General features: G+C 42.6%; 1 protein-coding gene across 3 annotated transcripts; it reads right to left on the bottom strand.

The window, feature by feature from the left end:
* Window positions 1-1,720: 1,720 nt before the first annotated feature.
* On the bottom strand, window positions 1,721-22,004 carry LOC128533941 (myelin-associated glycoprotein-like). 3 transcript variants are annotated; one of them, XM_053508184.1, is made up of 10 exons: window positions 21,881-22,004; window positions 16,430-16,496; window positions 15,981-16,337; window positions 15,553-15,876; window positions 15,215-15,472; window positions 2,789-3,073; window positions 2,595-2,694; window positions 2,429-2,447; window positions 2,215-2,293; window positions 1,721-2,120 (listed from the first exon to the last, which is right to left on the bottom strand). In XM_053508184.1, exons 2-10 carry the CDS (start codon window positions 16,473-16,475, stop codon window positions 2,107-2,109), a joined length of 1,482 nt encoding a protein of 493 aa, XP_053364159.1. In that variant the 5' UTR covers window positions 16,476-16,496; window positions 21,881-22,004; the 3' UTR covers window positions 1,721-2,106. The 3 variants fall into 3 exon arrangements, with proteins under 3 accessions (XP_053364159.1, XP_053364158.1, XP_053364160.1); XM_053508183.1 differs by having other exon boundaries at window positions 21,885-22,004; XM_053508185.1 differs by lacking the exon at window positions 15,215-15,472 and having other exon boundaries at window positions 21,885-22,004.
* Window positions 22,005-26,337: the final 4,333 nt, after the last annotated feature.

Below are 26,337 nucleotides of genomic sequence, written 5' to 3'. Positions count from 1 at the left end.
AACTGCTTGAAATACCAGAGTTGAGGAATACCACAGCAAGTGCCTAACAATACTCTACCAACCACCCGGGACTGCAGCAACCACCAGGCAACATCCTGTTAACCATGTGATATGACAGTAACTGCCTTCCAACATCCTATAAACCACCTAGGATACCATAGCAACACCATATCAAAACCATGACAATCTCAAACATTAAACGCCATAGCTACATATACAAGTCCTTAACATTTAAAATTATTACTCATTACTAGCTCTAGTCAAGCCAACGCAATGTTGTTCAATTAAATATTTTTTTTTGCCAGTAACTAGTTACTAATTACCAGTTATTATCAGCCATAATAATTCAGTATTGTGTGCAACACAGTAATATCTGGCCTATTATATCAAGGATATCAAGTATGTATGTAATTCAATTCAATTCAATTCAATTCAATTCAATTTTATTTATATAGCGCTTTTAACAATGGTCATTGTCCGAAAGCAGCTTCACAAAAAGATTTTTTTTTTTTTTTTTTTAGAAAAATCAAATGACATGCTAAAAATGTGGTGGAAAAAATATGATGTGTTGGCTCTAAAATTTTATATTTCATATTGTTTTCTTTTAACAAAAACAAAAAACAGATTCAGTTAAATGATGTAAATATTTTGTAAACTATTATAATACTACACAGTATAAGTATTATAAATACAATAAGCACTGTATGATATAAGTATTTGTTAATTTCACATCAAAAACACAAACAAATATACAAAATTTTAGTTCAACATAAATATAAGTGTCCCACTTTGCCAATATTCATCCTAAAGAAATGCAATTTTACCTGAGAGTTACATCAGGAACACTGATGAGCTTGTGTAATATCTCCAACTACTGCTACATGTTCGAAAACAAAAGAGTGGAGTGCAGGAAAGGTTATGTGACAGGAAAGAAGAAAGGAGACGCCCGTTTGTGAGAGTGATTTAGGAGAGTGGTGAGGTTTGTGCTTCCAGTATGAGTGACAGCTCAGATGGATTTGGATGGAAATCAGAAATGAAGGAAGTGAAGAAAGTGACACACATGACTATAAAAATGAGGGAAGTAGGAAAAGAAAGTTTCAGCAGAATAACAAAAAAACTGAAACACTAAAACTTAAAATAATATTTTTAAAAAATTGAGGAAGAAGTAAAGGAAATACTTATGAATGCAGCGGAGCTGTTTAAGGAGATAGATAGATAGATAGATAGATAGATAGATAGATAGATAGATAGATAGATAGATAGATAGATAGATAGATAGATAGATATGCCTTTTCTGCTGAGTTTATTGAGGTGCTTAACATCTTCTCCATGATGCTCTCCTAGAAAAAAGCACTGGCCACAATCAGCTAATAGAACAGCCCTACTTGTCTGCTGTACAATTAAGAGACCAGGGTGATTTGCGTTTGTCACAGCCGATAATGTCAAAAATAATAAATATAACTTTGCTCTTACATACCACAGATAATGCATAGATTTATGCATTTTCCCATCACACAGCATGAAATCAATAACATTATTACCTTATTTCACTTATGCCCACTACTTTTAAGTTTTACTAGTTTAACTATTCTAAATTGGAGAAACTCCTACCCCTTTATTTAAAACAAGGATGGGACACACTAATATATCATAACAAAATGTTAAAAGTAAAAAAAAAAAAAAACAGAAGTTTATATGTCCACAGAAAAGATTTTATTGGTACAAATTCAAACTGGTCTAAAATTTCCCAATTGAATAACAGCAAACACAATCCAACAGACTGTGCAGGGCCAGCAACAGGTTGATGCACAAATAAATTAAAGACAACCAACAGCTCAGAACTTTCACGTGACAGGCACACTGTAATCCTTTGTGGGGAAATTACAGACCATGTGCTTTTATAGTTAAGAAACAGGACATGGCTCTGACAAATGTCACAGGCATCTTTGTGGAGAACGTGAGAATGACACCCCCTGGCAGTATGGCAGGGTATTGTCTGGGCTACGTCCACAACAAATGTAAACTCTATTCACATGAAAACAATAATTAGACCAGCAAATGAATGTGTATTCATACAGCTTGTGTAGCCTGTCACACTACGTTCTCCTATAGCCTCCTTTCTGAAACATATAAGAAATTATAATATTAATGTTTTCTCAAGATCCAGAGAGGTTAATTAAACAATGATGAATGATGTTAATAATCTAAAATCACCTCTGTGAGTCTGCACAATCTCATAAGTGTTTGGAGCAGTGAGCTGGAGAGATGCATAAATATTCCCACTCTTTAGAACCTTTAAATAGCGAACAGTAAAATGTGATCGTCATCATCCCCACCATCACCATCATGGAGCACATTAACATAAATTCCATTGCCATAATTCATGCATACTTTATCCTGTAGGATTGCACTTCTGTTTTAGACTCACCTTTATTTTTCCAAATGATCTGTAAAAGACATTAAATAAAAGAGATATTAAATAATCTGTAATTAGACAAATATTAAATCTTTGTTTGTGACTAAATATAGCTTATTATTTTTAGATCCGGTTTTAGTAGTAGAAATATTACAAAAAATTATCACATGTAACTTACTCCTTTAATTTGTAGATGAGAAAACTAATACTGCCAACACAGAGAAGAAGAAGCACAGAAAGACATAGAACCAGATAGGGTACTAGAGTATGTCTGCATTCTGGAAGGAAATAATTACATTTTTAATAGATTTTAAGGATTTATATATTTAGAAAGAAGTAATTGTGGCAACATTTGTAGTTGTAGTTGCTTACCTGATTTGCTGAGATTAAACAGGTGGGCATCAATGCCCAGATTATTGACACCAATACATTGCAAAGTTGGTGTACCTAAAAATGACAGATGTATGGTAATGAAGCTTTTTAAAACTGTGTCACCCACAGACTCCTCTTGGATGGACGTGCTGTCCGACGGCAGAACAGTTTGACCAGAGAGATGCCACACTAATTTAGGAGATGGATTTCCATGAACCTCACAGGAACACATAATCAAATCCTGAGCATTGTTGCAGCTGGAGAAGGGAGAGATTTGAGGAGCATCTGAAAGAGAGAGAGAGAGAGAGAGAGACTTTTTTTTTTTACTTTTACGATCCTTTATTTTACAAATTTTGTTGTATAAAAATAGAATAAGGATAGATTGATTAAAAATTAGTAAATAAATAAATAAATAAGACATTTTTTAGACATTGTACTTATTCTTTTAAACATAAATAGTTATTGTGGTTTTTTTGTTGTTGTTGTTGTTGTTGGTTTTTGCTAAGTTTGGTGTAAAGATTAGTTCATCATCTTCTACGGAGCACAGGGTCTCTCCACAACACCATATTGTTTTAAACATGTCTATGTTCTTCATGTTCTTGTAGAAATTAAAATCAATTAAAATTCTTGATTTAATAAGTCTGGAGAAGATCTTTTGGGGGTCACAGTCTGTACTTTATGCCAGCTTATTTTTTTTCTGCTTATACATTTTGCCATTTTGGCTTGACCAATGGTTAAATTAATAAGCTGGCATTTGAAACGGACATATTTAAAACCAAGAATAAAAAACTGGTGATTAAAATCTACATGCAGTGGTAAAGAAATGCATTTTAAAAGGTTAAACAAGGGCAACAATCTGGAACAATGTATAAAAGCATGGAAAACAGTATCTGTCTGTGAACAAAAGGGGCATTCTTGTGTTATTTCTGGATTTAAAATAGAGATAAAAGAGTTCACAGAGACAATTCCATGTAAAATCCTCCATTGGAGGTCAGCAGACGTTTTGGTTAATGGTGGTTTATACAGTGCTCTCCACTCTGGTTTAATATCATTATTAAAACCCAGTTCAGTGTGCCATGGGGTGTCCAACCTCCTATTCATTTTTTTCTTGTTTAAGACCTTCACGCAAGCTTTGTACAGAACCTTACCAGACACTGTCGCAAAGTTCATCTTGTCCTCACCCTTGTGCTCCAGGAGGGGGCCGCCGTATCCCTCTAGGTCTGGAGTTATGGTCAGCTGTGGAAAGGGTTCCTCTTCTGTAGAGCTGGTCTCGTTTCTTGTATATTCCATCAGCTGAACTCGTTCCTCCGACGTTAGGGTGGTTCTCCATCGATGCAGGAGTTGGTTGGCGACCCGTTGAGACTGGAGTCCCATGTGTGCTGCCAAGTCTTCTGCTCGAGACAGGTCTGTTCCAGTGATGTTTACCAGCTGCCAGAGTGTCACGATCCCACGAGACCAGGGTCTTGGATAGTGCTGGGGTGGTTTCGCTAGAGATGTCTAGATGTCCTCCACAGACTAGGGGCTCCTCCAGCAGCCAGTGTAAGGTTCTGTTTCCTTTGACTTGTTTTTTAAAAAAGTTCCAAATTTTAAAAAGTCTTTAATAAAAAACTGGTAATCCAGTCGTGTCCAGTGCTGTGGGGTCCATTAAAAACAAAGATCTGTCCAGTCCAAATCCTCCCACTGTGCGTAGGAGTGTGAAGGCTGCTGCTCTCCATCCTTCGTCACTGGCTCCAGTGAGGAGTCTCTGGATGAACTGCAGACGGAAGGCTGCAGTTCTGCTGGCTAGCTGCACCAGGCCCTGTCCTCCTTCCTCTTTAGGCAGGTGAAGCAGGCTTTGTGGAATCCAGTGCAGTTTGTCCCAGAAGAAGTCTACTAGTAGGGCCTGTATGCTTGCTAGCAGGTTTGGTGGTGGGTCCATACATGCCAGTCTATGCCACAGGAACGATGCTGCTAGGTTGTTGATGACCAGCACTCGTCCTCTGTAAGACATTTTTGGGACCAACCACTTCCATCTGCTCAGTCTGCCTTTTATGCCTTCAACAATACCCTCCCAGTTTTTGTTTAAAAACTCAGCACTACCCAGGTAGACACCCAAGTACTTAAAACCGCTCTTTTTCCATGTTAAACCCCCTGGTAGTGTGGGCTGCTCGCCTCCCCATTCTCCTACTAAAATGGCTTCACTTTTGTTCCAGTTGATTTTAGCCGATGATAAAATCTTAAAGTCTTCTAAAACGTCAGTTAAAAAAGTCACATCTGTCTGTGTGTTCACCATTACAGCTAGATCGTCGGCATAAGCTGAAAGACAGGTTAAAATATTAAAATGAGGTATATTAAAACCAGAAAGCTGATCTCTCAGTTTGCATAAAAGAGGTTCGATTGCCAAGGAATATAGCATGCCTGATAGAGAGCAGCCCTGTCTAATACCTCTGTGTACTTTAAAAGGAACACATAAACCACCATTGACCTTCAGTACACTCTCAATGTCACTTACAATGTTTTGATCATGGCTGTGAAACCTGGGTTGAATCCAAAGCTTTCCAGCACCTTCCACAAATATTCGTGTCAAAAGCCTTTTCCTGGTCCAGCAAAATGAGACCAGTCTTTAAATCCAAAAGTCTAGAGACATCCAAAATATCGCGAATTAAATGTATGTTATCAAAGATAGACCTACCAGGCACGCAGTACGTCTGGTCGTGATGAATGATCTGCTCCAGTACCTTTGTCAGTCTTGAGGCTAATGCTTTTGAGAGTAATTTGTAGTCAGTGCACAGCAGTGATACCGGGCGCCAGTTTTCCAGGTGCGTCAGGTCCCCCTTTTTTGGCAGTAAGGTCAGGACAGCCCTCCTGCAGCTCACCGGTAGCTTTCCTCCTTTCACGCTGTCCTGCAACACCTCTACTACATCCTGTCCTATTACTGACCAAAAAGTTTTGTAGAACTCTACAGGGAGACCGTCTATACCTGGCGCCCGCCCGTTCTTCAGACCTTGGAGAGCCTCCTGAATCTCTGCCAGTGTCAGTTCTGTTGCCATGTCTGTAGCCGTTTGTTCTGACAATTTTGGCAGATTTTTTTAAAAAGGTCTCCTCCATTGCATGTGCTTCCGACCACTCACTACTATACAGCTTTGAGTAGAAGCTGTTTGTCTGCTTGCGAATTTCAGTGGGCTCTGATACGAGATCCCCTGATTCTGATCGCACAGCATGTATGATTCTTTTCTGTCCATTTTTTTGTTCCAGACCAAAAAAGAACTTGGAAGGAGCATCCATTTCCGTAGCATGTTTAAAACGTGAGCGGACCAGCGCCCCCTGTGCTGCAGTGCCCAGCAGGGCATTCATTATGTTTTTTTTTTTTTGAGGGATTCAATATTTTCTTTGATCTTCTGTGGTCTCCAAACCCTGGAGTTCCACTATTTCGGTCTCTAGAGCTCTCATTGATCTAACAATGTCTTTTGTGACATTGAGAGTGTACTGTTGACAGAAAACTTTTGTTTGTGCTTTAGCTAAGTCCCACCATTGCTGTAGAGAGCTAAAATCAGCTTTTTGTGATTTAAGACTGGTCCATAAATGAGTAAAAGACTCAATAAAATTGGCATCTTCTAAAAGTACAGTGTTAAAATGCCAGTAGGCACTCTTAGGTTTTAGGTTTTTCCTACTGACTGTGCACTGCACCATGCTATGGTCGGAGATGCCCACTGGGGTAATAAAACTTTTCGTAAAATAAGACAGTTGATGTTTAAAACAATAAAATTGATCGAGTCTAGCCAGAGAGAGTGTGTTATCTACGGAAGGGGCCCAGGTGTACTGTCTTTGTTTTGTGTTTAAGTTTCTCCATATATCACTTAAGTCCTGGGCCTCCATCATCTCACACATGCGTTTACGGGAGGCCATGTGAGGTTATTTGTGGTTTCTGTCCAGATTGTCGGTTGTGCAGTTAAAATCCCCACCCAGAATTAAAATATTAGCAGAGTTACAGTCATTAATGACGTTGTTTAGTTTGTCTAAAAACATCATCCTCTCTACTGCCTTGGTGGAAGTGTACACACAAATAAAAACAAAGACTTCATTCTCATAAAAAGTTCTCACTTTTAAAAGCCTCCCATTTAAAAGTTCTTCTACTGTATAAGAGTTCGGTATAAAATTGCGAGGAAAGAGCAGTGCAACTTCAGCACTCAGTGGTATATTGTGGCTCAGAATTGCGAGCCCGTCCCACTCTTTTGACCAGTCTGCAGAGTTTTTGAAGTCGCTGTGTGTCTCCGGCAGTAGAGCCACATCGATGTGTTTCTGTTTTAATAGTTCTTAAAGTTTAGCTCTTTTTTTATATGTTCTTGCCCCATTAATATTTAAGCTCGCAATGTTTATTCCATTTATTAAAAGGTGTATAGATAAAAAAAAACAGTCTTATATATAAGAAAGAAGACATACCAGTGTCCAGCAGAGAGGTAAAATCATTCTAAGAAGTCCTCCTCAGCGAGTTCTTTGTTTATTTTAGTGATCCATTTCTTTATTCTAAATATTTCCCGGTCAATAAAGGCTTTGTGTTTTTTGTAATATTTGACGTCGTGGATGAACTGTCTCTTGTTTGGGAAGTGATCTTCCAGTTTGATTTTTGAGCCTCCTTTTGTCTTTTCTAAGAAGCTGTGTATGGACTCCTCGCTATAAATCAATGGCATTCTTTCTTCCTCAGGGGTGAGTATCAGCACAGAGTCCGATATGTAACCGTCACTGTCTGATTCTGTTCCTGTGTTTTTTGGGAAGTTTTTTTCCTCCTCCTTTGCGGTCTTTTTTCCTTTTGGGTGTCTTGAAGAGGGGCTCCTTTTCCATCTCTATGTCCGCCTCGTCCCCCTGTGACAGTGCAGTGGCTGCTGCTTCCAGTTGGATTGGATCCAAGATGGCAGCGCGGCAGTAGCACGCAGCGGCCGCTCCGGAGCCAAAATGGTGCTACGTTGTTTACATTTTGTGTGTAGCGCGTTTATTTTTCTATGTGTATGGATATCTTCGCAACTGGTGTCCGTACATACAACAGCCAGACACTTTTCAACCTAAATAACCCGGTAAATGATATCGATGATGAGCTGCGGGAAAAGCTACGCGACCTCGGCTTGCTGCGTGAACCAGGCCTCGAAGCCTCGGCGTTGCCTGATGCCGGAGGCCGGAGGAAGGGTCATCGGAAGCGGTGCGCGAGGAAGCGGAAGCGCGGCGAGCGGGCGGGAGTCTGTGCTAGGCTAAAAACAAACCCTAGCCGGCCGGCTCTACCGTCCATCATCTTATCTAACGTCTGCTCCCTGGACAATAAACTGGACTACATCCGACTTCAGCAGGCTACACAGCGTGAGGTTAGAGACTGCTGTGTCTTTGTTTTCACGGAGACATGGCTCAGCGACAGAGTACCGGACGCCGCTATTCAGCTAGACGGGCTAGCCTCGTTTCGCGCCGACAGAAATGCAGCTCTGTGCGGTAAGACTCGCGCTGGCGGCTTATGTGTTTACATCAACACGAAATGGTGCAAGAACTCTGTGCTAGTTTCTAGTTATTGCTCATTGCTAGTGGAGTTTGTGATTGTTAGATGCAGACCTTTTTATTTACCACGAGAATTCACCACTGTTTTCATTATCGGAGTGTACATTCCACCTAGCGCTAATGCTAAGGAAGCGCTATGGGAACTGTATACAAAGATCAGTAAACTGCAAAATACACACCCGGATGGACTGTTTATTGTTGCTGGAGATTTCAACTATGCAAATCTCAAGTCAGTGCTTCCTAAATTCCATCAGTATGTGGACTTTGCAACGAGAGGGAAAAACACGCTGGATCTTGTTTACACAAACATCCCCGGCGCATATCGGGCAGAGCCCCGCCCCCACCTCGGCTACTCAGACCACATCTCTGTTATGCTAATTCCAGCATACAGACCACTCGTCAGGTGCTCAAAACCGGTTCTGAAGCAGGTGAAAACCTGGCCAGCAGGAGCCATCTCTGCTCTTCAGGACTGTTTCGAGAGCACTGACTGGAACATGTTTAGGGAGGCTGCAACTTACGGCGACTTCACTGACTTGGAGGAGTACACGTCATCAGTGACCAGCTACATCAACAAGTGCACCGATGATGTCACTGTCTCCAAGAGCATCATCTCACGACCCAACCAGAAACCGTGGATTACTGCGGAAGTGCGTGCACTTCTGAGGACCAGAGACTCTGCCTTCAAAGCAGGAGACAAGGTGGCCCTCAGAACAGCAAGGGCCAAACTTTCTCGGGCCATCAGAGAGGCAAAGCGCGCACACGCCCAGAGAATCCACAATCACTTCAGGGACAGCGGCGACACACGGCGCATGTGGCAGGGTTTACAAGCCATCACTCACTACAGGATGACATCAACTGCCTGTGACAGTGACGGCTCCCTTCCAGATGCGCTGAATAACTTCTACACTCGGTTTGACAGGCAGAACGACGTGGCGGCGAGAAAGACCACCCCTTCTCCGAACGACCAGGTGCTGTGTCTCACTACAGCTGAGGTGAGGAAAACTCTACGCAGAGTCAACCCACGTAAAGCTGCTGGACCAGACAACATCCCAGGCAGAGTGCTCAGAAAATGTGCTGAACAGCTGGCAGATGTTCTCACCGACATCTTTAACATCTCTCTGAGCAGCGCCGTCGTTCCCACGTGCTTCAAGGCCACCACCATCGTCCCCGTGCCCAAGAAGTCTACTGTGTCCTGTCTCAATGACTACCGTCCCGTTGCACTCACACCCACCATCATGAAGTGCTTTGAGCGGCTCGTCATGAGACACATCAAGACCCTGCTGCCCTCCTCACTGGACCCACTGCAGTTTGCGTATCGTCCTAACCGCTCAACAGACGACGCCATCTCCACTACACTACATCTTGCCCTCACACACTTGGACAAGAAGGACACATATGTTCAAATGCTTAACATAGATTTCAGCTCAGCATTCAACACTATCATCCCCCAACAACTGATTGGGAAGCTGAACCTGTTGGGCCTGAACACCTCCCTCTGCAACTGGATCCTGGACTTTCTGACCGGTAGGCCTCAGTCAGTACGGATCGGAAACTGCACCTCCAGCACCACCACACTGAGCACTGGGGCCCCACAAGGCTGCGTGCTCAGTCCCCTGCTGTTCACACTGCTGACTCACGACTGTGTAGCAACACACAGTTCGAACCACATCATTAAGTTCGCTGATGACACGACCGTGGTGGGTCTCATTAGCAAGAACGACGAGTCAGCAGACAGCGAGGAAGTGCAGAGGCTAACGGACTGGTGTAAAGACAACAACCTGTCTCTAAATGTTGACAAGACAAAGGAGATGGTTGTTGACTTTAGGAGGACACGAGGCGACCATTCTCCGCTGAGCATCAACGGCTCCTCTGTGGGAATCGTCGAAAGCATCAAATTCCTGGGTGTCCACCTAGAGAAGGACCTCAGCTGGTCCCTCAACACCAGCTCCCTACACAAGAAAGCCCAACAGCGTCTCTTCTTTCTGAGAAGACTGAGAAAGGCCTAGCTTCCACCACCGATCCTGACCACCTTCTATAGAGGAACTATCGAGAGCATTCTGAGCGGCTGCATCACTGTCTGGTTTGGAAATTGTGCCATATCAGACCGCAAAACCCTACAGCGGATAGTGAGGACAGCGGAGAAGATCATCGGGGTCTCTCTCCCCTCTATTGAAGACATCTACACCACACGCTGCATCCGCAAAGCCACCAGCATTGTGGCTGATCGGACACACCCCTCTCACACACACTTTACACTCCTGCCATCTGGAAAAAGGTACCAAAGCATTCGGGCACACACATCCAGACTGTGCAACAGCTTTTTTCCACAAGCCATCCGTCTCCTCAACAAAAAGGGACTGGACTGATAAACACACACACACACACACACACACACACACAGACACACTAACACAAACATTATCACACAGCTTAACTCAACTACCTTAAAATATTGGGACTGGACTGACTAATCAACACAAGTGCAGACACACTGACCTACACCACCAAATTATCGTACACACCAACCTGTAAATGCTTCACTGTTTATCTTTTGCACAATGATCATTACTGGACTAATTTTTGCACTAATTCCTCAATTCTTGCTGCTGTTTTTAAAGAATGTTTACGTTTACCCACTACCTCAACACCATATTTTATGTTCTGTTATGTCGTGGTTGCGCACTGTCACTTTGTTGTTGCTCTTGTTTGCACATTTGCACGTGCACTTTATGTTGTCTATAAAAATAGTTATACTTAGCTAGTTAGTTTTTGTTAATTTATGTTGTAATTTATGTTAGGTCTCTCTGTCCTGTCTCTGCTAGCCAGTTAACTAGGCCTCTTGGTTAGCTAGTTTAGTGTCTCTGTTAATTTATGTTGTAAATTTATGTTGCATGTAGCACCTTGGTCCTGGAGGAACGTTGTTTCGTTTCACTGTGTACTAACTGTATATGGTTGTAATGACAATAAAGCCTACTTGAACTTGAACTCGGCTCTTCGCCCTTGTACCCATCACCGAGAGGACGGGTGACTCCAGCGCTGCACCCGAGCCCTCTGTGACCTTATCAGTCGTGCTCGGCCTCGCTGGTGCCGGTTGGGTCACGTTGGGTTCCCCTTGGTCCAGTTTAGTCGAGCATGTTGCTTTTGGTGTCAATGTTGTTTCAGCTGACTCTTGGATTGCAGGCTGGGCTTGGGATTCGTTCACTTTGGGCATTGGTCGTGGGGGGAAAAGGCCACGGCCGGCAGGGTGGAGTCTTGACCCGGTCGCACAGGAGCATCAGGATCACTCTGTCTTTCAGGACAGGCACGGACAAGATGTCCCATTGCACCACATTTAAAACATTTTATATCGGTCTCTGAGGAGGCGAATATGTTATAATCAAAGTTTTACAGCCAAGGGGGATTTTCTTTATAGGGGAGACCAGGCGTCCGTATCTGGACAGTTCTGCTGCTATCACACTGTCAGATATAAAAGGGGGAACATTAGACAGGACTACTTTCTTAGCTGGGGAGCTCAGGGGAAAGATCAGTATGTGCTCATGTCCCACCACATCACCAACCGCTAACACACACTCGTCCAATTAGCGGTAAGCATTTCATTCACAATCTATACCTACCTTTTCCGGTTTGTATCGGACTGGCCGAGAAGTGCAATACAAATTAACAAAACGGAAAACAAATTAACAAAAACAAAACCAAATTAACAAATCCGAAAACAAAATAACAAAACCAAAAACAAAACAACAAAACTCCCCCCCCCCCCCCCCCCCTCCAAAAAAATGTATATATATATATTTTGTTATTTGGTTTTAAATTTTTTTTTACCGTTTTGTTAATTTGTATTGCACTTCTCGGCCAGTCAGATATTAGTTATTTTGTTTTCCATTTTGTTAATTTGGTTTTGAATTTGTTATTTTGTTTTCAGTTTTGTTAATTTGTTTTGCACTTCAGGGCCACCGTAGATTTGAGATTTTAACACAATTAATTAATGGAAACAGTGTTACATATTTACATATTTTTGCTTGTGTGAGGTGTTATTTGCATACATATGTACATACATATACACATATAAATATGCTATGTACACACATATACATACACACATACAGTCAGGCAAAAAAGTATTTAGTCAGCCAGCAATTGTGTTAGTTCTTCAACTTAAAAAGATGAGAGAGGCCTGTAATTTTCATCATAGGTATACCTCAACTATGAAAGACAAAATAAGAAAGAAAAAAAATCCAGGAAATTACACTGTACAATTTTTAAAGAATTTATTTGCAAATTATGGTGTAAAATTAGCATTTGAACCTACAAACAAGCAAGAGTTCTGTCTCTCACAGACTTCTTCTTTAAGAGGCTCCTCTGTGCTCTACTAGTTACCCCACTGTATATACATATTTTATATATATATATTTATATATTTATATATACAGTCATATATATATATATATATATATATATTTACAGTCTTGTTCAGAGATAGTTTTTTTTAGCTTCTGCCCATTTTTACTTCTTGAGTGTCAGTGGGTTTTTGTTTTTTTTCTTTCTCACTGCTTTTACCTTTTGCATTAACGTTTTTATTAAATTATCTCCTTTTTACGTTAGGTATCTGTAGTTGGTTTAGTTGTTCTGGAAAGTTGTTTGCTTGTTCCTGCATGTCTTTGGTTGTGTTTATGGTTGTGTCTATGTGTTCTTTGCTGCACCCTGCTCCTTCAGTCTCCTGTGTTGCACCACTGCGGGTTTGGCATTTTCTGATGGGTTCTGTGACAGACGTGTCCTCTTTTTTCCTCCTGGTATTGGCTGTAGTGCTCTTTTAGGGGGGCGGTGGTGGTGTGCTGGTCTGTGGTTGCTGTACTTCTTCAGAGCAGACGTTAGGGGTGTGCTCACTGTCAGCCCAGACTACTGTACTGACTTCGTGATCTACACTCGCTTGGTTTATATCAGTGATTGTGTTCATATCAGCGCAGAGTGTGATGTGTCTCCCTGTGGTGTCAGTGTGTTCAGGACTGACCTTTATGGGCCGTGACTCAGGTGTGTGGCTAGTCTACAGTTGATGAGGCCCATAGCAGACGCGGGCACCTCGGTGTCCTTCGGCTAGTTGTCCCCGCGCTGCTGCCGCTGTTTCCTGGCCAAGTCCCTGCACAGCTTCGTGTGGACAGCTCAGTCGCTCCATGCTCCAACAGTATAATAGTTTTTGATGGAAAATATCAGCAATCGGTTAGACTTTTGCTCCCACCTCAACCCCTACAGCAAAACTCCTCCCCTAGCAAAATACTCCAGCCTAACAATCGAAAAGATTCAGCATATCATCACCTTCTCCAATCCCAGCCACCATCCACAATACTCTAGGCCATCTCACAAGATCTCCTCCCATTCATCACAACCATTAACAACATCAATTATCTTAACCAATCCAGAATAAAAATGGCACATTCCACTGAGACTGCGCCTCTGTCTGTCACTGAGACCCTCCATGCTGCTCGATCAGCTAAATTGTCGTCGTTCATTCTCTTCAACCTCTCAGCAACATTTGAAGGAAGAAGTAAACGGGAAACCATACTTATGATAGTCATTGAGGGAAGGAGGATGCGGTTTCTTTGGGACAGGAACAATAATGGACTCCTTAAAGCATGTGGGGATCAACAACTGAGGTAAAGAGAAGTTGAATATCTCTGGAAACACAGCTGCTAACTGGTTTGCGCAGGCTCTGAGGACTGAACCTCTAATGCTGTCTCCGGTGTTTCTGGTGATGGCAGTGTTGTCCTGTAGGCAGCCATTGGAGCTGCTTAACATCGTTAGCATCTTTAGTTGCAGCCTGGAAGTAAGCATAGGTGTTCAGCTCGTCTGCCAAAGTCACGTCCGTGTTCGTCATACCGGTGGTACTTTGTAGTCCGTTATTGTCCTTAGTCCCTGCCACAGGCTCCTAGAGTCATTCTGTTGGAGCTGTGCATTTAGTTTTCTCCCGTAGTGTTGCTTTGCCTCTTTCACTGCCTTCCGGACGATGTGTGACGCAGCCTTGTACGGGTCTATGTACCCCGATGCAAGTCCTGCATTATAAGGAGCAGTGTGAGATCTCAGAGCTTCGCAGATGGTTTTATCCACCCACGGTTTCTAATTGGGAAATGTTCTGGTGCTCGCCCACTAGTCCCATGAGGCTTAGTACTTGGACCTCTTATTTTCTCCCTCTATACCCAGGCTTTTGGTGGGGTCATATCCTTACACGGTTTTTCAAACCATACTCCTTTCTTTCCTCAGACACTCAGATTTCCACCTGGATCTTAGAATGTCTGTCAAACATCTCATCCTGAATAGCAGGTTTATCAACTAAAACCAAACTGCTGTTTATTCTAGGTGATTTATTCCCTGTCAGGATCTTATGATCTCCCTGGACAACAATTGGATAACTCCTTTAGTCACTGACCGCAAACTTGGGGTAACTCTGGACAATCAACTGTCATTTTCCCACACATTGCTACCTTACTTGCTGTTGTCGATTTTTTCTTTACAAGAGCAAAATAAGCAATCCATTTTTCTTCACACAAGATACTCAGCTGCTTATTCAGTCCTTTGTTATTTTAGGACTACTGCAACTTACACCTGGTTGGTCAGCCTTAGTGCACTACTGGTCCCCTGCAGTTGATCCAAAAAGCAGCTGCATGGCTTGTTTTGAACCTTTCTAAATTCTCCCACATCACCCCAGGAAATGAGGAAGACACACATTGTTGACTGTTTTCTGTTCTGGCACTTGGGTGGTGAAATAAACTTCCTCTAAATGTCAGTACAGTTGAGTCACTGGCAATCTTTAATGATAATTATCTTTAATGCAATCTTTTGCTAATTATCTGTTTCATTCCCCCAAGCCGCCCCACCACCCCTGACTCCATGCCAACTCTAATGCCACACAACTGAACTCACACTGAACATCCAGGTAGACAGATGCCTTCTGTTCTCCTTGCTGGTTTTGAGCTTTACAGTAGTATAAACCACTGTGTGTAGAAACAGTCTCGTTGATGGTAAGATGGGTTCCGCTTCCTATGTGCTCTCCATTCTCTCTGTACCAGGTGTAGCTCTGCACTGCTGGGTTTGCATCACTGCTGCAACTCAGAGACACTGAACTGCCCAAATCCACTGAAGCAGATGGAGATGCTATTACTGACATGTTTCTTGGACCATCTAAAGAAGGAAGTATATATAAGTAAATATCTTTGTATAATTAAAGTGTACGGAATGTGGGCTGGTTGAGAAGCACTTACACAAAACATGTAGCATAAAAAAGCTCTGTACTGATTTGGTGTTGTTCTGGAGCCAGTAGGTGACATTGCAGGTGAAATCAAGTCCATGATGCAGGTGAGTAGCATTGAAGTTCAGCTGAGAGGAGCTAAATCTGGTATTGTGATTTTGTTCATGTGTTCCATCCTCTGGCAGGAAGTTCCATGTAAAAGTGGGGGGGTTGAAGGGACATGGAGATCGAGCAAGGCAAATGAGCCTCACTGAAGTTCCCTCCACCACCTCATTTTGGTCCTCCACCTCCCCCTGATCCTCCTTATACAGTCTTATTGAGGGTATGATTGGAGAGCCTGAGATAAATACACAGTATTACAGAGATAAGTTTTAAATATGTTCTAGTGCATCATTATTGTAATTACATACATACTGTACTATGCTGTGTTGCAGCGCTCACCTCTGACATTTAAATAAAAAGAAGAAGGATAAATATATTTCAGATTTCCAGACACTATCCTAAAATAATATTCTCCACTGTCGCTTTCATTGACGTTGTAGAAGATGGTGGTGCAGTTCTTCCTCCTGAGGTCTCCTATGATTTTGCCATCAATCTGGTTGCCTTCAGAAGTTTTTGAGGAAAAAACTTTGTGTTTTGCCCAATTGTCACCTTTATACCAGACTCCTACAGGATTTATATATAGTTGTGCTTCATATTGTTCATTAAAATCAAAACTGCAGGGTATGAAAACACAGAGTCCTCTCACAGCTTCTATACTTTCTGGTAGATTGATCAAGAATTCTCTACACAAAACAGCTGCAAGCAAACACCATAACAAAAATATTATTGTCACACATAAATTTTTTTTTACTAAATGCATAACATTTAATAATAATTAATTTGCAAACCTTGAAACAAGCAAGAGGTGAAAACAAATTGCTCTCCAGCTTTCATACTTTCAGTCAGAAACAGCACCTAAAATAAAAAAGTAATACATACTCATTCACACACAAACATACTGGAATAAAACAATACAGCTCTCAATGGTTATTAAAAGCTTATTAAGTAAGTTCCTAATATGTACGGGAAGCTTTTTTTTATGACAACTGACATCTGCTTGACTGTACCTATCATTTTTTATGTTCTTTCATTAGTTAGAGCTTTATCCCGGGCATGGTCATGGTAAATGCAGAATCTTTTACAGAAACACTGGTGGGATGCAAGTCCATTGGAAGGCAAAACACTCATTGATGTTTAGATTACACACGCTTGTTGCAAGGACAGCACTGGAGTTTGATATGGTAACTGAGCTAAACTAGAACACAGAACTTGTTCTTGTGTCAGCTCAACCTCTCCAAATCCATGTGGTGGCATCAGCACTACAGTAGTTGCCATGTTGCCAAGATGGCGTCTTGCCATCACGACTGCTCCGACCTATTTTACTTTGTTTTCTTTTTTTAAGTTATCTTTCAGTAACTTTACACTGGCAAACTCATCACCATTGAGTACATTAGGTATGATAGAGACACTCTTGTTTCTATTGGTATACAATGTACTCACAATTCGATGTATTTAACTCTGGATCTGAGCTGACAGAGTGAGATCCTGAGGGAGAACAAAGGACGCGAAGCGGCAGCCCTGAGGAAAATGAGCCGGTGTCAGAAACAGGCTGAGAGCCCGTGCACACCGCACACCTCTGCCTAGCATCCTGTTCGCCAAAGTCCAGTCACTGGGGAACAAGCTTGATGACCTTACGGCCAGGGTAAAGTTCCAGAGAGACATTCGGGACTGCAATCTCCTCTGCTTCACTGAGACATGGCTGAACCCAGTGGTGCCGGACCACGCCATCCAGCCGGCTGAGTTCTTCTCGGTTCACCGCATGGACAGGACGCGGGACTCGGAAAGTCAAGGGGAGGCGGTGTGTGCTTAATGGTGAACAGCAGCTGGTGCAACAGCGCAAGCGACTATCAAAACGTTTCCCAACCAGAAGCCAAAGGTGGATAAAATCATCAGCGACGCTCTAAGATCTCACACCGCTGCCTACAACGTGGGACTTGCATCAGGGGACATGGACCTGTAGCTGCGTCATATAACGTCTGGAAGGCGGTAAAAGAGGCGAAGCAGCACTACAGGAGGAAACTGAAGTGACTCTAGGAGCCTGTGGCAGGGATTAAGAACAACAACGGACTAAAAAGCACCAACAACCGGTATGACGAACGCGGACGTGACTCTGGCAGACGACCTAAACACATTCTATGCTCACTAGGAAGACACTGCCAGCACTGGAAGCGCATTCATCATTTCCGAGCATGACGTGAGGAAAGTGAACACCAGGAAAGCAGCAGGACCAGACGGCATCTCAGGTCGAGTCCTCAAAGCCTGTGCAGACCTCCTAGCACCTGTGTTTACAGAGATATTCAACCTTCTTTTATCTCAGTCGGTAATCCCCACGTGCTTTAAGGAGTCCATCATTGTTCCTGTTCCGAAGAAACCCCATCCTGCTTCTCTTAATGACTATTGCCCTGTAGCCCTCACCTCAGTAGTGATGAAGTGCTTTGAGCGCCTGGTCAGAGACTTCATCATCTCTTCACTACCGGACACACTGAACTTACTACAGGTCGCTTACCGTCCAAATCGTTCAACTGACGATGCCATCTCTCACCTCCTCCACACGTCACTCACTCACCTGGACACTAGGAGGGGGAATTATGTTAAAATGCTCTTTATCGACTATAGTTCAGCATTCAATACCATAATTCCCTCCACACTCACCACCAAGCTGGAGCACCTGGGACTCAACTCATCTTTGTGCCAGTGGATCTCTAATTTTCTAACTGACAGACCACAGGCAGTAAGTATGGGTGAGCATGTCTCAGCCTCCCTCACTCTCAGCACTGAACCCCGCAGGGTTGCGTTCAGAGCCCCCTGCTGTACTCTTTGTACATGTATGACTGTGTGGCCACTACCAGCTCCACCACCATCATTAAGTTTGCTGATGACACCATCGTGGTGGGCCTGATCTTTGACAACAACGAATCGGCCTACCTGGAGAAGATTGGGAATCTGGAGAACTGGTGCCAGAGGAACAACCTCCTTCTAAACGTCAATAAGACAAAGGAGTTAATAGTGGACTTTAGCACTAAGCAGGAGAGGAACTACCAGACCCCCGCCATCAACGAGAGCCCAGTGAAGAGAGTGGAGAGCTTCAAACACCTCACAGTTCACATTACACAGGACCTGTCATGTTCCTGTCACATGAAAAAGGTGGCGTCTCTACCAGACGCTTGAGAGACATTAGACTGCCCTCCAAGGTGCTCAGGAACTTTTACACCTGCACCATAGAGAGGATCCTGATGGAAAACATCTCAACCTGGTTCGGGAACAGCACCATGCAGGACAGATGAGCTCTACAGAGGGTGGTGCGATCAGCCGAGTGCATCATCTGCACTGAGCTCCCTGACCTGCACTCGATCTACAGCAGGTGGTGCTGGACCAAGGCCAGAAAGATCGTGAAGGACTTATCCACCCCAGCAATATTATCTCTGTTGAGGTCAGGAAAGCTGACTGGGGAGGACTGACAGTAAAAGACTGAGGAGGAGCTTCTTTCCGCAGGCAATACAGTCTCTTAGTCAATGCACCACACAGTACTGATCCATTTTGCATATACACACATATTGTTTTTGCACTCACTGTGGACATTCTGGACATTCATTTAAACTAGTGGCCACTGCACAACTACACATTCGTGGACATTAGTTAAATTACCCTATCACAAGTCACTTTAAATATGTCACTTTCAAGCATATTTGCACACCCCCTGGACGTTCTGTTACCCAGATGCACAAGGCACTTTAAATATGTGAAATTTCCATTTATATTCAATTTATATTCAACTTCATTCCCACACAAAAAGTCTATAAATTCTATAGCTCTATATTGTACAGCTGTTTCTTATTTTTCTATATTTCTTCAGATATTTTTCTTATATTGTATATTTCTTATATTTTATTCTTTCTTAGTTAAATTTACTTTCTATTTTCTTTTTCATAATTATTTTCTATTCATAGTCTTTTATTTTAAGGTCACGGGCAGTTGTCTTAGCATTTCCCTGCATATCTGTGTATGACTGTGTATGTGACAAATAAAGTTTGAATTTAATTTGAATTTAAAGTGAGGCTGGGAGGTGATGGGAAGTGGCAACGCAAACATGATGTCTTCGAACCCGAATAGCAGAACAAACATAATGTCCTCAAATCCAGGCAGTGGGATAAGCATGATGTCTTCTGCACTAGACAATGCTGCAGAGATAAGTGGAGATGATGCAGTGTTTGGCTGAAACAAGGCTAGGCATGTCTCAAGCAGTGCAGGGTTGAAAGAGGATGTTTCAATGCCTACCTGGAAGTGCTTCTTCTTGGCGGTGTGCAAGCGAAGGGGCTCTTACACAAATCAGAGTTTTGGGGGAGAGGAATACGACATAAATAGCATGCATATGTCATCCTACTCACCAGCATATGCCACTGGGCACCATTTATAGGAAGAGAGCGACAAGTGGATTGTTGAGGATTCGCTGTCACTGATGCTTATGAATTCTGCTGCACCCTTTTTGGAGCCCTGTAACGGGTTCGACCCATGTTGCACAGGCGGCAACATAAAGCACAGACCCGAGGCAAGGTCTTACGGGAAAAAGGGGCAATTTATTTAGGAGAAATGGGGGAAGGAAAGTGTTAAAGGAGGGAGGATGGAAAGAAAGGGAAGAAAAGCTATGTGCCCGCATGCCAGCATGGCACTGCCCCCAGACCTGCACGTGCACCAACTTTCCTTCCTTTTCTTTCCATCCTCTCTTCTTTAACTCTTTCCTTCTCCATTTCGCTTAATGGTGCCACTCATGCAACATATTTACACTGGTGGAGAATGTGGGCACGGGGGCACCTGGTACAAACCCTGGGTTGAGTCCCGAACAAGGCTGGGGTCTTACTCAGCAGTGCCAGAGGCAGGGACAATGTCAATGTCCTGTGATGGGCGTGTGCCCAAATCTTCTATCACACCTTGCTCACCCTCATAGGCTCTCTAGATAGATGGCACACCCTTCTGCAGGTATGCAAAGGGACGGAGCCACATATTCGGGCCGGCTGGCGATAATTAACGTTAATAGTATCTCGGGCTTGCTCCGCATTATAAAGGCAGGGCGTAGAGTTTAGTCCGAGATCCTATTAACGTTAATTATCACCAGGCGGCTCGAATAGGCGTCTTTGTCTTTGTCTATTAGGAGACCTAACAGAGCTAGGAAGCGTGACAGGGCCAACAATGTTAACATCAGAAAATGTAACTCAAACTTAATTCAATTGCACATCTCTATTGACCTCCCTCTTGAGCAAAGCCAGCTGTGTGGTAAGCAAAGATCCTTCATTCAGGAGTTCTTGCATCCATTCCACCTCATGCTAAGCTGAAAGAGCAACATGGCATATGTCTATTCGAATATCAAGCTCCATAACTTGCTGCTAAATGGCGTAGAGTCATTGCTGTTGTTCCTTGTTGATTGCTTAGTATTTATGAGGTACAGAGTTTCTCTTAACCCTGGACACAGCCATGCACTGAACCCTCAGTGCTTCTCTTGTGGTCAATATGGGGAGGGGTCTCCATCTGGATCACCATGAGGGATCTCACAGCTTTTTCTTCCACATTACTGGCTTGCTGCCAGATCATGAAGGAGCTACCCACAAAGTCTGCTCATCTCATATGTTCACTGCCTTTACCCTTCCCTTTGAGGGTCTCAGAGATTCTGTTCTTTTACCCCACATGCTTCTCATTGCCAGTCAACTCAGTCATAGACACACACACCCCCACCCCATCCCCCAAATTTTTTTTTAGGACCATTAGGGGTGGCCGATTCACTACATTGGAGTTGGAGCTCTTAAATTCTGTCATGTATCATGGTTCGCAGGCACAACATATGTGTAGGTGACTATTTTTAACAATATAAATCAGAAACATAAACTTGAACAGAGGTAACAATACGTTTTTTTTACCATCAGTAAACCCTACTGATACTTAAACAGGAGTAACGCAAACAGGGATAAACAAAATATAATGGATGCAAGACAAGAACTAAACATGGGAGCTTAAATAATAATACTAATCAGAGACACTAAAATAGGACACATTTAAAGAGCTTTTTATCATAAATATATATCAATGTTATAGACTTTGAGTTAAATTTTAATTATATTATATTAAAAATATTTACTTTTTACAGCAATTCTATAATTACAAACAATAACAACAACAACAACAACAACAATAATAAAGACAAACTTTATGTCACATATTCATTTACATTCAGGAGAATACTTCTTACTTACTCACATGTGGTGGACTCAACACAATCCTTTTGTGCTATACTGAGACACTGTACATATGCAATGTAGTATTATATGTAGTGTAACAATCGTTGAAATTTAACTCATGTTATCGTTTCACGCTCTCCTTGCCTCGTCTCCCTGATTAATCACAGCAGTGTAGAGTGTGTCTCTGTGCTTTGTTGTGTGACACCATTCTGTGAATGAATACAGCTTTGTTAGTGTTGCTTATGCATTTGCAAGCTCTTTGTTGCTACATCTTTGCTTTTCCCCACAATTCATAGTTTTTTTAGTTACGCAGCTTTTTTAATGACAGTGTATTATATACTTTAATGTTCATAATGCAGTAGAAAGTGCTTTTGATCAATAGTGCCTGTAAGATTAAAACAGGTTCCCGGAGATACTTACAACCGTTGGCAAAGTTTATGGAATCACCACATCCAGAGGATGTTGCCCCAGATTTATTATTTTTACTAATACATAAGTGTAATGGGTTCAAGAATAGAAGGGTGGGAAGCAGAATGAGCGTCTCAAATTGACTTTTGTTTGTCAGATTCTTGACATTTTATTTCACCTGTTTAGCTCAACAGAATGACAGTGAAAGAGAGGGGGAGAGACAGAGAGATACAGAATGATGGTGAGAAAAAGAGCGAGGGAGTGTCTAGTTGCAATTAGCATAAAGGGAATTTTCCCACCTATGATAAAAATGATGGTAAACTTTAATGACAAATTATAGGGTCTACATTTAACTGCTATACAGATTGTCCCCAACTGTTCTGTAAAGCTGTCCTGATGCTAAATATTTCTAAATTGCTCAACAACATCCTAAAATCCTCACCAAAACACAGTTCACAGTTCAATACAGTACAGTGGAAAACAGTACTTGAATTTCCCATATGATTTAATGGCTCAGAGACAACGCTGTTACATTTCACTTTTGAGATTAAATACTCTTTATGTATCGTTGTAGGTTTTGGCCACATGGAGGCAGTGTGGGTAAAGTGAACAGAGACTTAGTCAAGTGGATTGGTATGCTTTACATTTTACATTGTTAAAGGCGTATAAGACTAGCGTTGTCGGACTTAAGAACAAATCCGACTTATGAAATAGTTTTCTAAATTGGATTCATCTCCACTGGTAAGGTAGGTTTTTAACTTTTGTACTGTTTTTAAAACACAATTGGTTCATAGTGTATACTGTACCTAGTTTTTGCTGTTTGGTAGTGTTGACTGCAGTGTGATTGAAGTAGGTCTAAAGCAGTTTGTTCTCAGGTAATTAATCAAGAGTGGTTTCAGGCTTCCTTAAGGTGTGAATTGTGGGCAGGGCTTAGCTACATATATGGAAGATGTCTGTAGCGGTTAATAAGCATATCCTGCAACAAAGGCAGTGCACAGAGAATTGACTCAAACTCTTGTTTACCAAGAAATTACAAGTTTTATAGACAGTTACCTTAGTCTAGCATGTGTCTTCAACGTATCTCTGTTAGTTCTCACAGACCAAGATGCTTTTACTCACACAGCAGAGGCAGATCTTCCAGAAACCTCATCTACCCTCCAGTACTGTCTCATTGCCCTGCACTGGTGGTAGGTGGGCTCTGGAACTGCCAATCTGCTGTAAAGAAAGCAGATTTTATCTCTGCCCTAGCTACCCATTACTCTTTTGACTTTCTAGCACTAACTGAGACCTGGATATCTCCTCAGAACTCAGCTACACTGGCTCCCCTATCCTCTGCCTATGTATTTTCTCACACTCCATGAGAAACTGGCAGAGGTGGTGGTACGGGTCTCCTGTTGTCCAAGAGATGGTCCTTCTCGCCTATCACCCTGTCTCATCTCAGTTTTTCATCATTTGAATTTCATGCAGTTAAGGTAACCTCTCCAATTAACCTCCACATCTTAGTTATTTACCGTCCTCCTGTCTCTCTCGGAAACTTTCTAGATGAAATGGACATGCTACTTAGTCTTTTTTCTTCTGCTAACACTCCTCTCACTGTTCTAGGAGATTTCAACCTTCCATCTGATAAACTCCAATCCTCTTTCCTTCTCCCTCTCCTTAACTCCTTCTCTTTAACTCTAAACAGCTGCCCTCCTACACACAAGGCAGGGAATTCTCTCGACCTTGTTTTTTGCCGCCCTTCCCCAGTCACAGATATCACTACTATTCCTCTTCATAAATCTGATCATTACCTGGTATCCTTCACCATAACCCTTCCTATTCTATGTAAACCTAACCACCAAAATGTCTTTTTTACCCGCAGAAACCTTCACTCTCTCTCCCCTTCCTCTGTGTCTTCATGCACCCTATCATTCCTCCCAGACCCAGACTCCTTTTCCTCTCTACCACTAGAGACTGCGACTGAAACTTTCCTCTCCTCTCTCTCCTCATCCATAGATCTCCTTTGCCCGCTGTCATCTGAACCAAAGAAGACGTCTTGTCCTGTTCCTTGGCTATCTAATGTACTGCGCAACAACAGGAGAGAATTAAGAACTGGGGAGAGAAGATGGAAGAAAATCGCAACTTAATGCAGATCTCATCTCTTACCAGACTCTTCTCTCCAAATTCTCATGTGACGTAACTTCTGCCAAAACTACTTTCTTCAGACAAAAGTTAGAAGCCTCTGCACATGATCCTGGCAAACTCCACAACATCTTCTCCTCACTACTCAACCCACCGACTCCTCCTGCCCCTTCCTCTCTGACTGCTGACGATTTTGCCACATTCTATGATGGGACGATTGCAGCAATCCACCAGTCCTTCGCTCTCAACCAAACTCCTACGGCAGAACCTCAGGACCTTTCCTTCCTTCCCTTAGCAGAATTCTCCAACCTGTCATCTGATGAGATTCAACAGATCATCTCGTCATCTAACCTCACCACCTGTTCATTAGACCCAATCCCTTCCACAATGCTCCAGGCCATCTCACGAGACCTCCTTCCCTTCACCACAGCCATCATTAACCATTCCATATCATTTGGTCATGTTCCTGCTGCTTTTAAGAAGGCAAGGGTTATTCCCTTCCTCAAGAAACCCTGCCTGGACCCATCAGAAGTTAACAACTATCGCCCGGTATCACTGCTCCCTTTTATTTCCAAAATTCTTGAAAGAGCTGTTTATAACCAAATGTCTCTAAATCTTTCACAGAACAACCTTAATGATCCCAACCAATCTGGATTCAAAGTGGCACATTCCACAGAGACTGCCCTTCTGTCAGTCACTGAGAAGCTCCATGCTGCTAAATCTGCTAAACTGTCATCTGTCCTCATCCTCCTGGACCTGTCAGCTGTATTTGACACGGGGAACCACAAGATTCTACTATCTATTCTTACAAGCCTTGGAATTTGTGGAACAGCATGACAATGGTTTGCTTCTTACCTAGAGGATAGGTCATATGAGGTAACATGGAGGGGATCTACATTTGCCCCACGTAGACTCTCTACTGGTGTCCCGTAGGGCTCAGTACTTTGTCCTCTTCTGTTCTCCCTTTATACCCAGTCTCTTGGTAAGGTCATATCATCGCATGGATTTTCATACTATTGTTATGCAGATGACACCCAACTTGTTCTCTCCTTTCCTCCCTCTGACACTCGGGTTTCCACCCGGATCTCAGCATGTCTGGTAGACATCTCATTCTGGATGGCTGCTCATCAGCTGAAGTTAAATTTCAGTAAAACTGAACTGTTGTTTATCCCTTGTGACTCATCCCCAGGTCAAGCCCTTGTGATATCCCTGGACAACAACCAAATCACTCCTTCAGCCACTGCCCGCAATCTTGGGGTAACCGTGGACAATCATCTGTCATTTTCTCCATACATCGCTAACCTTACTAGCTCTTGTCGATTTCTTCTTTACAATATCAGAAGAATTCGCCCATTTCTTTCTTCACAGGCTACTCAGGTGCTTGTTCAGTCCCCTGTTATTTCAAGACTGGACAACTGCAACTTTAATCCAAGCTCTTTTCTGTTCTGGCACCTAGGTGGTGGAATGAACTTCCTCTAGATGTCCGTACAGCAGAGACTTTGACTATCTTTAAACGACGACTCAAGACGCATCTGCTTCTCCAGTACTTGGACTAAAAATCCCCCCCCATAAAAAAAAAATAAAAAAAACCTCTTCCCAGTTGTGTTGGACTAATGGCACTTAGTTATTAACCTAGTTAACCCAGTGTAAGTATTCAATTCAATTCAATTCAATTTTATTTGTAAAGCGCTTTTAACGATTTACATCATCACAAAGCAGCTTTACACAATCAAAAGAACTAAGTTTGTATGAAATGTGAATGTGTATGAATCAAAATGATATGATTGTCCCTGATTGTCCCTGATGAGCAAGCCTAGGATGACGGCGACAGTGGCAAGGAAAAACTCCCTGAGATGGTAATAGGAAGAAACCTTGAGAGGAACCAGACTCAGCAGGGATTGATGTGCATAATAATATGCGAGACTGGAAGTTCAATATAAGAG

Source organism: Clarias gariepinus, chromosome 12 (assembly GCF_024256425.1).
Source record: "Clarias gariepinus isolate MV-2021 ecotype Netherlands chromosome 12, CGAR_prim_01v2, whole genome shotgun sequence".
NCBI classification, from domain to species: Eukaryota; Metazoa; Chordata; class Actinopteri; order Siluriformes; family Clariidae; genus Clarias; species Clarias gariepinus.
This window is presented reverse-complemented; position numbering and strand designations above follow the sequence as displayed.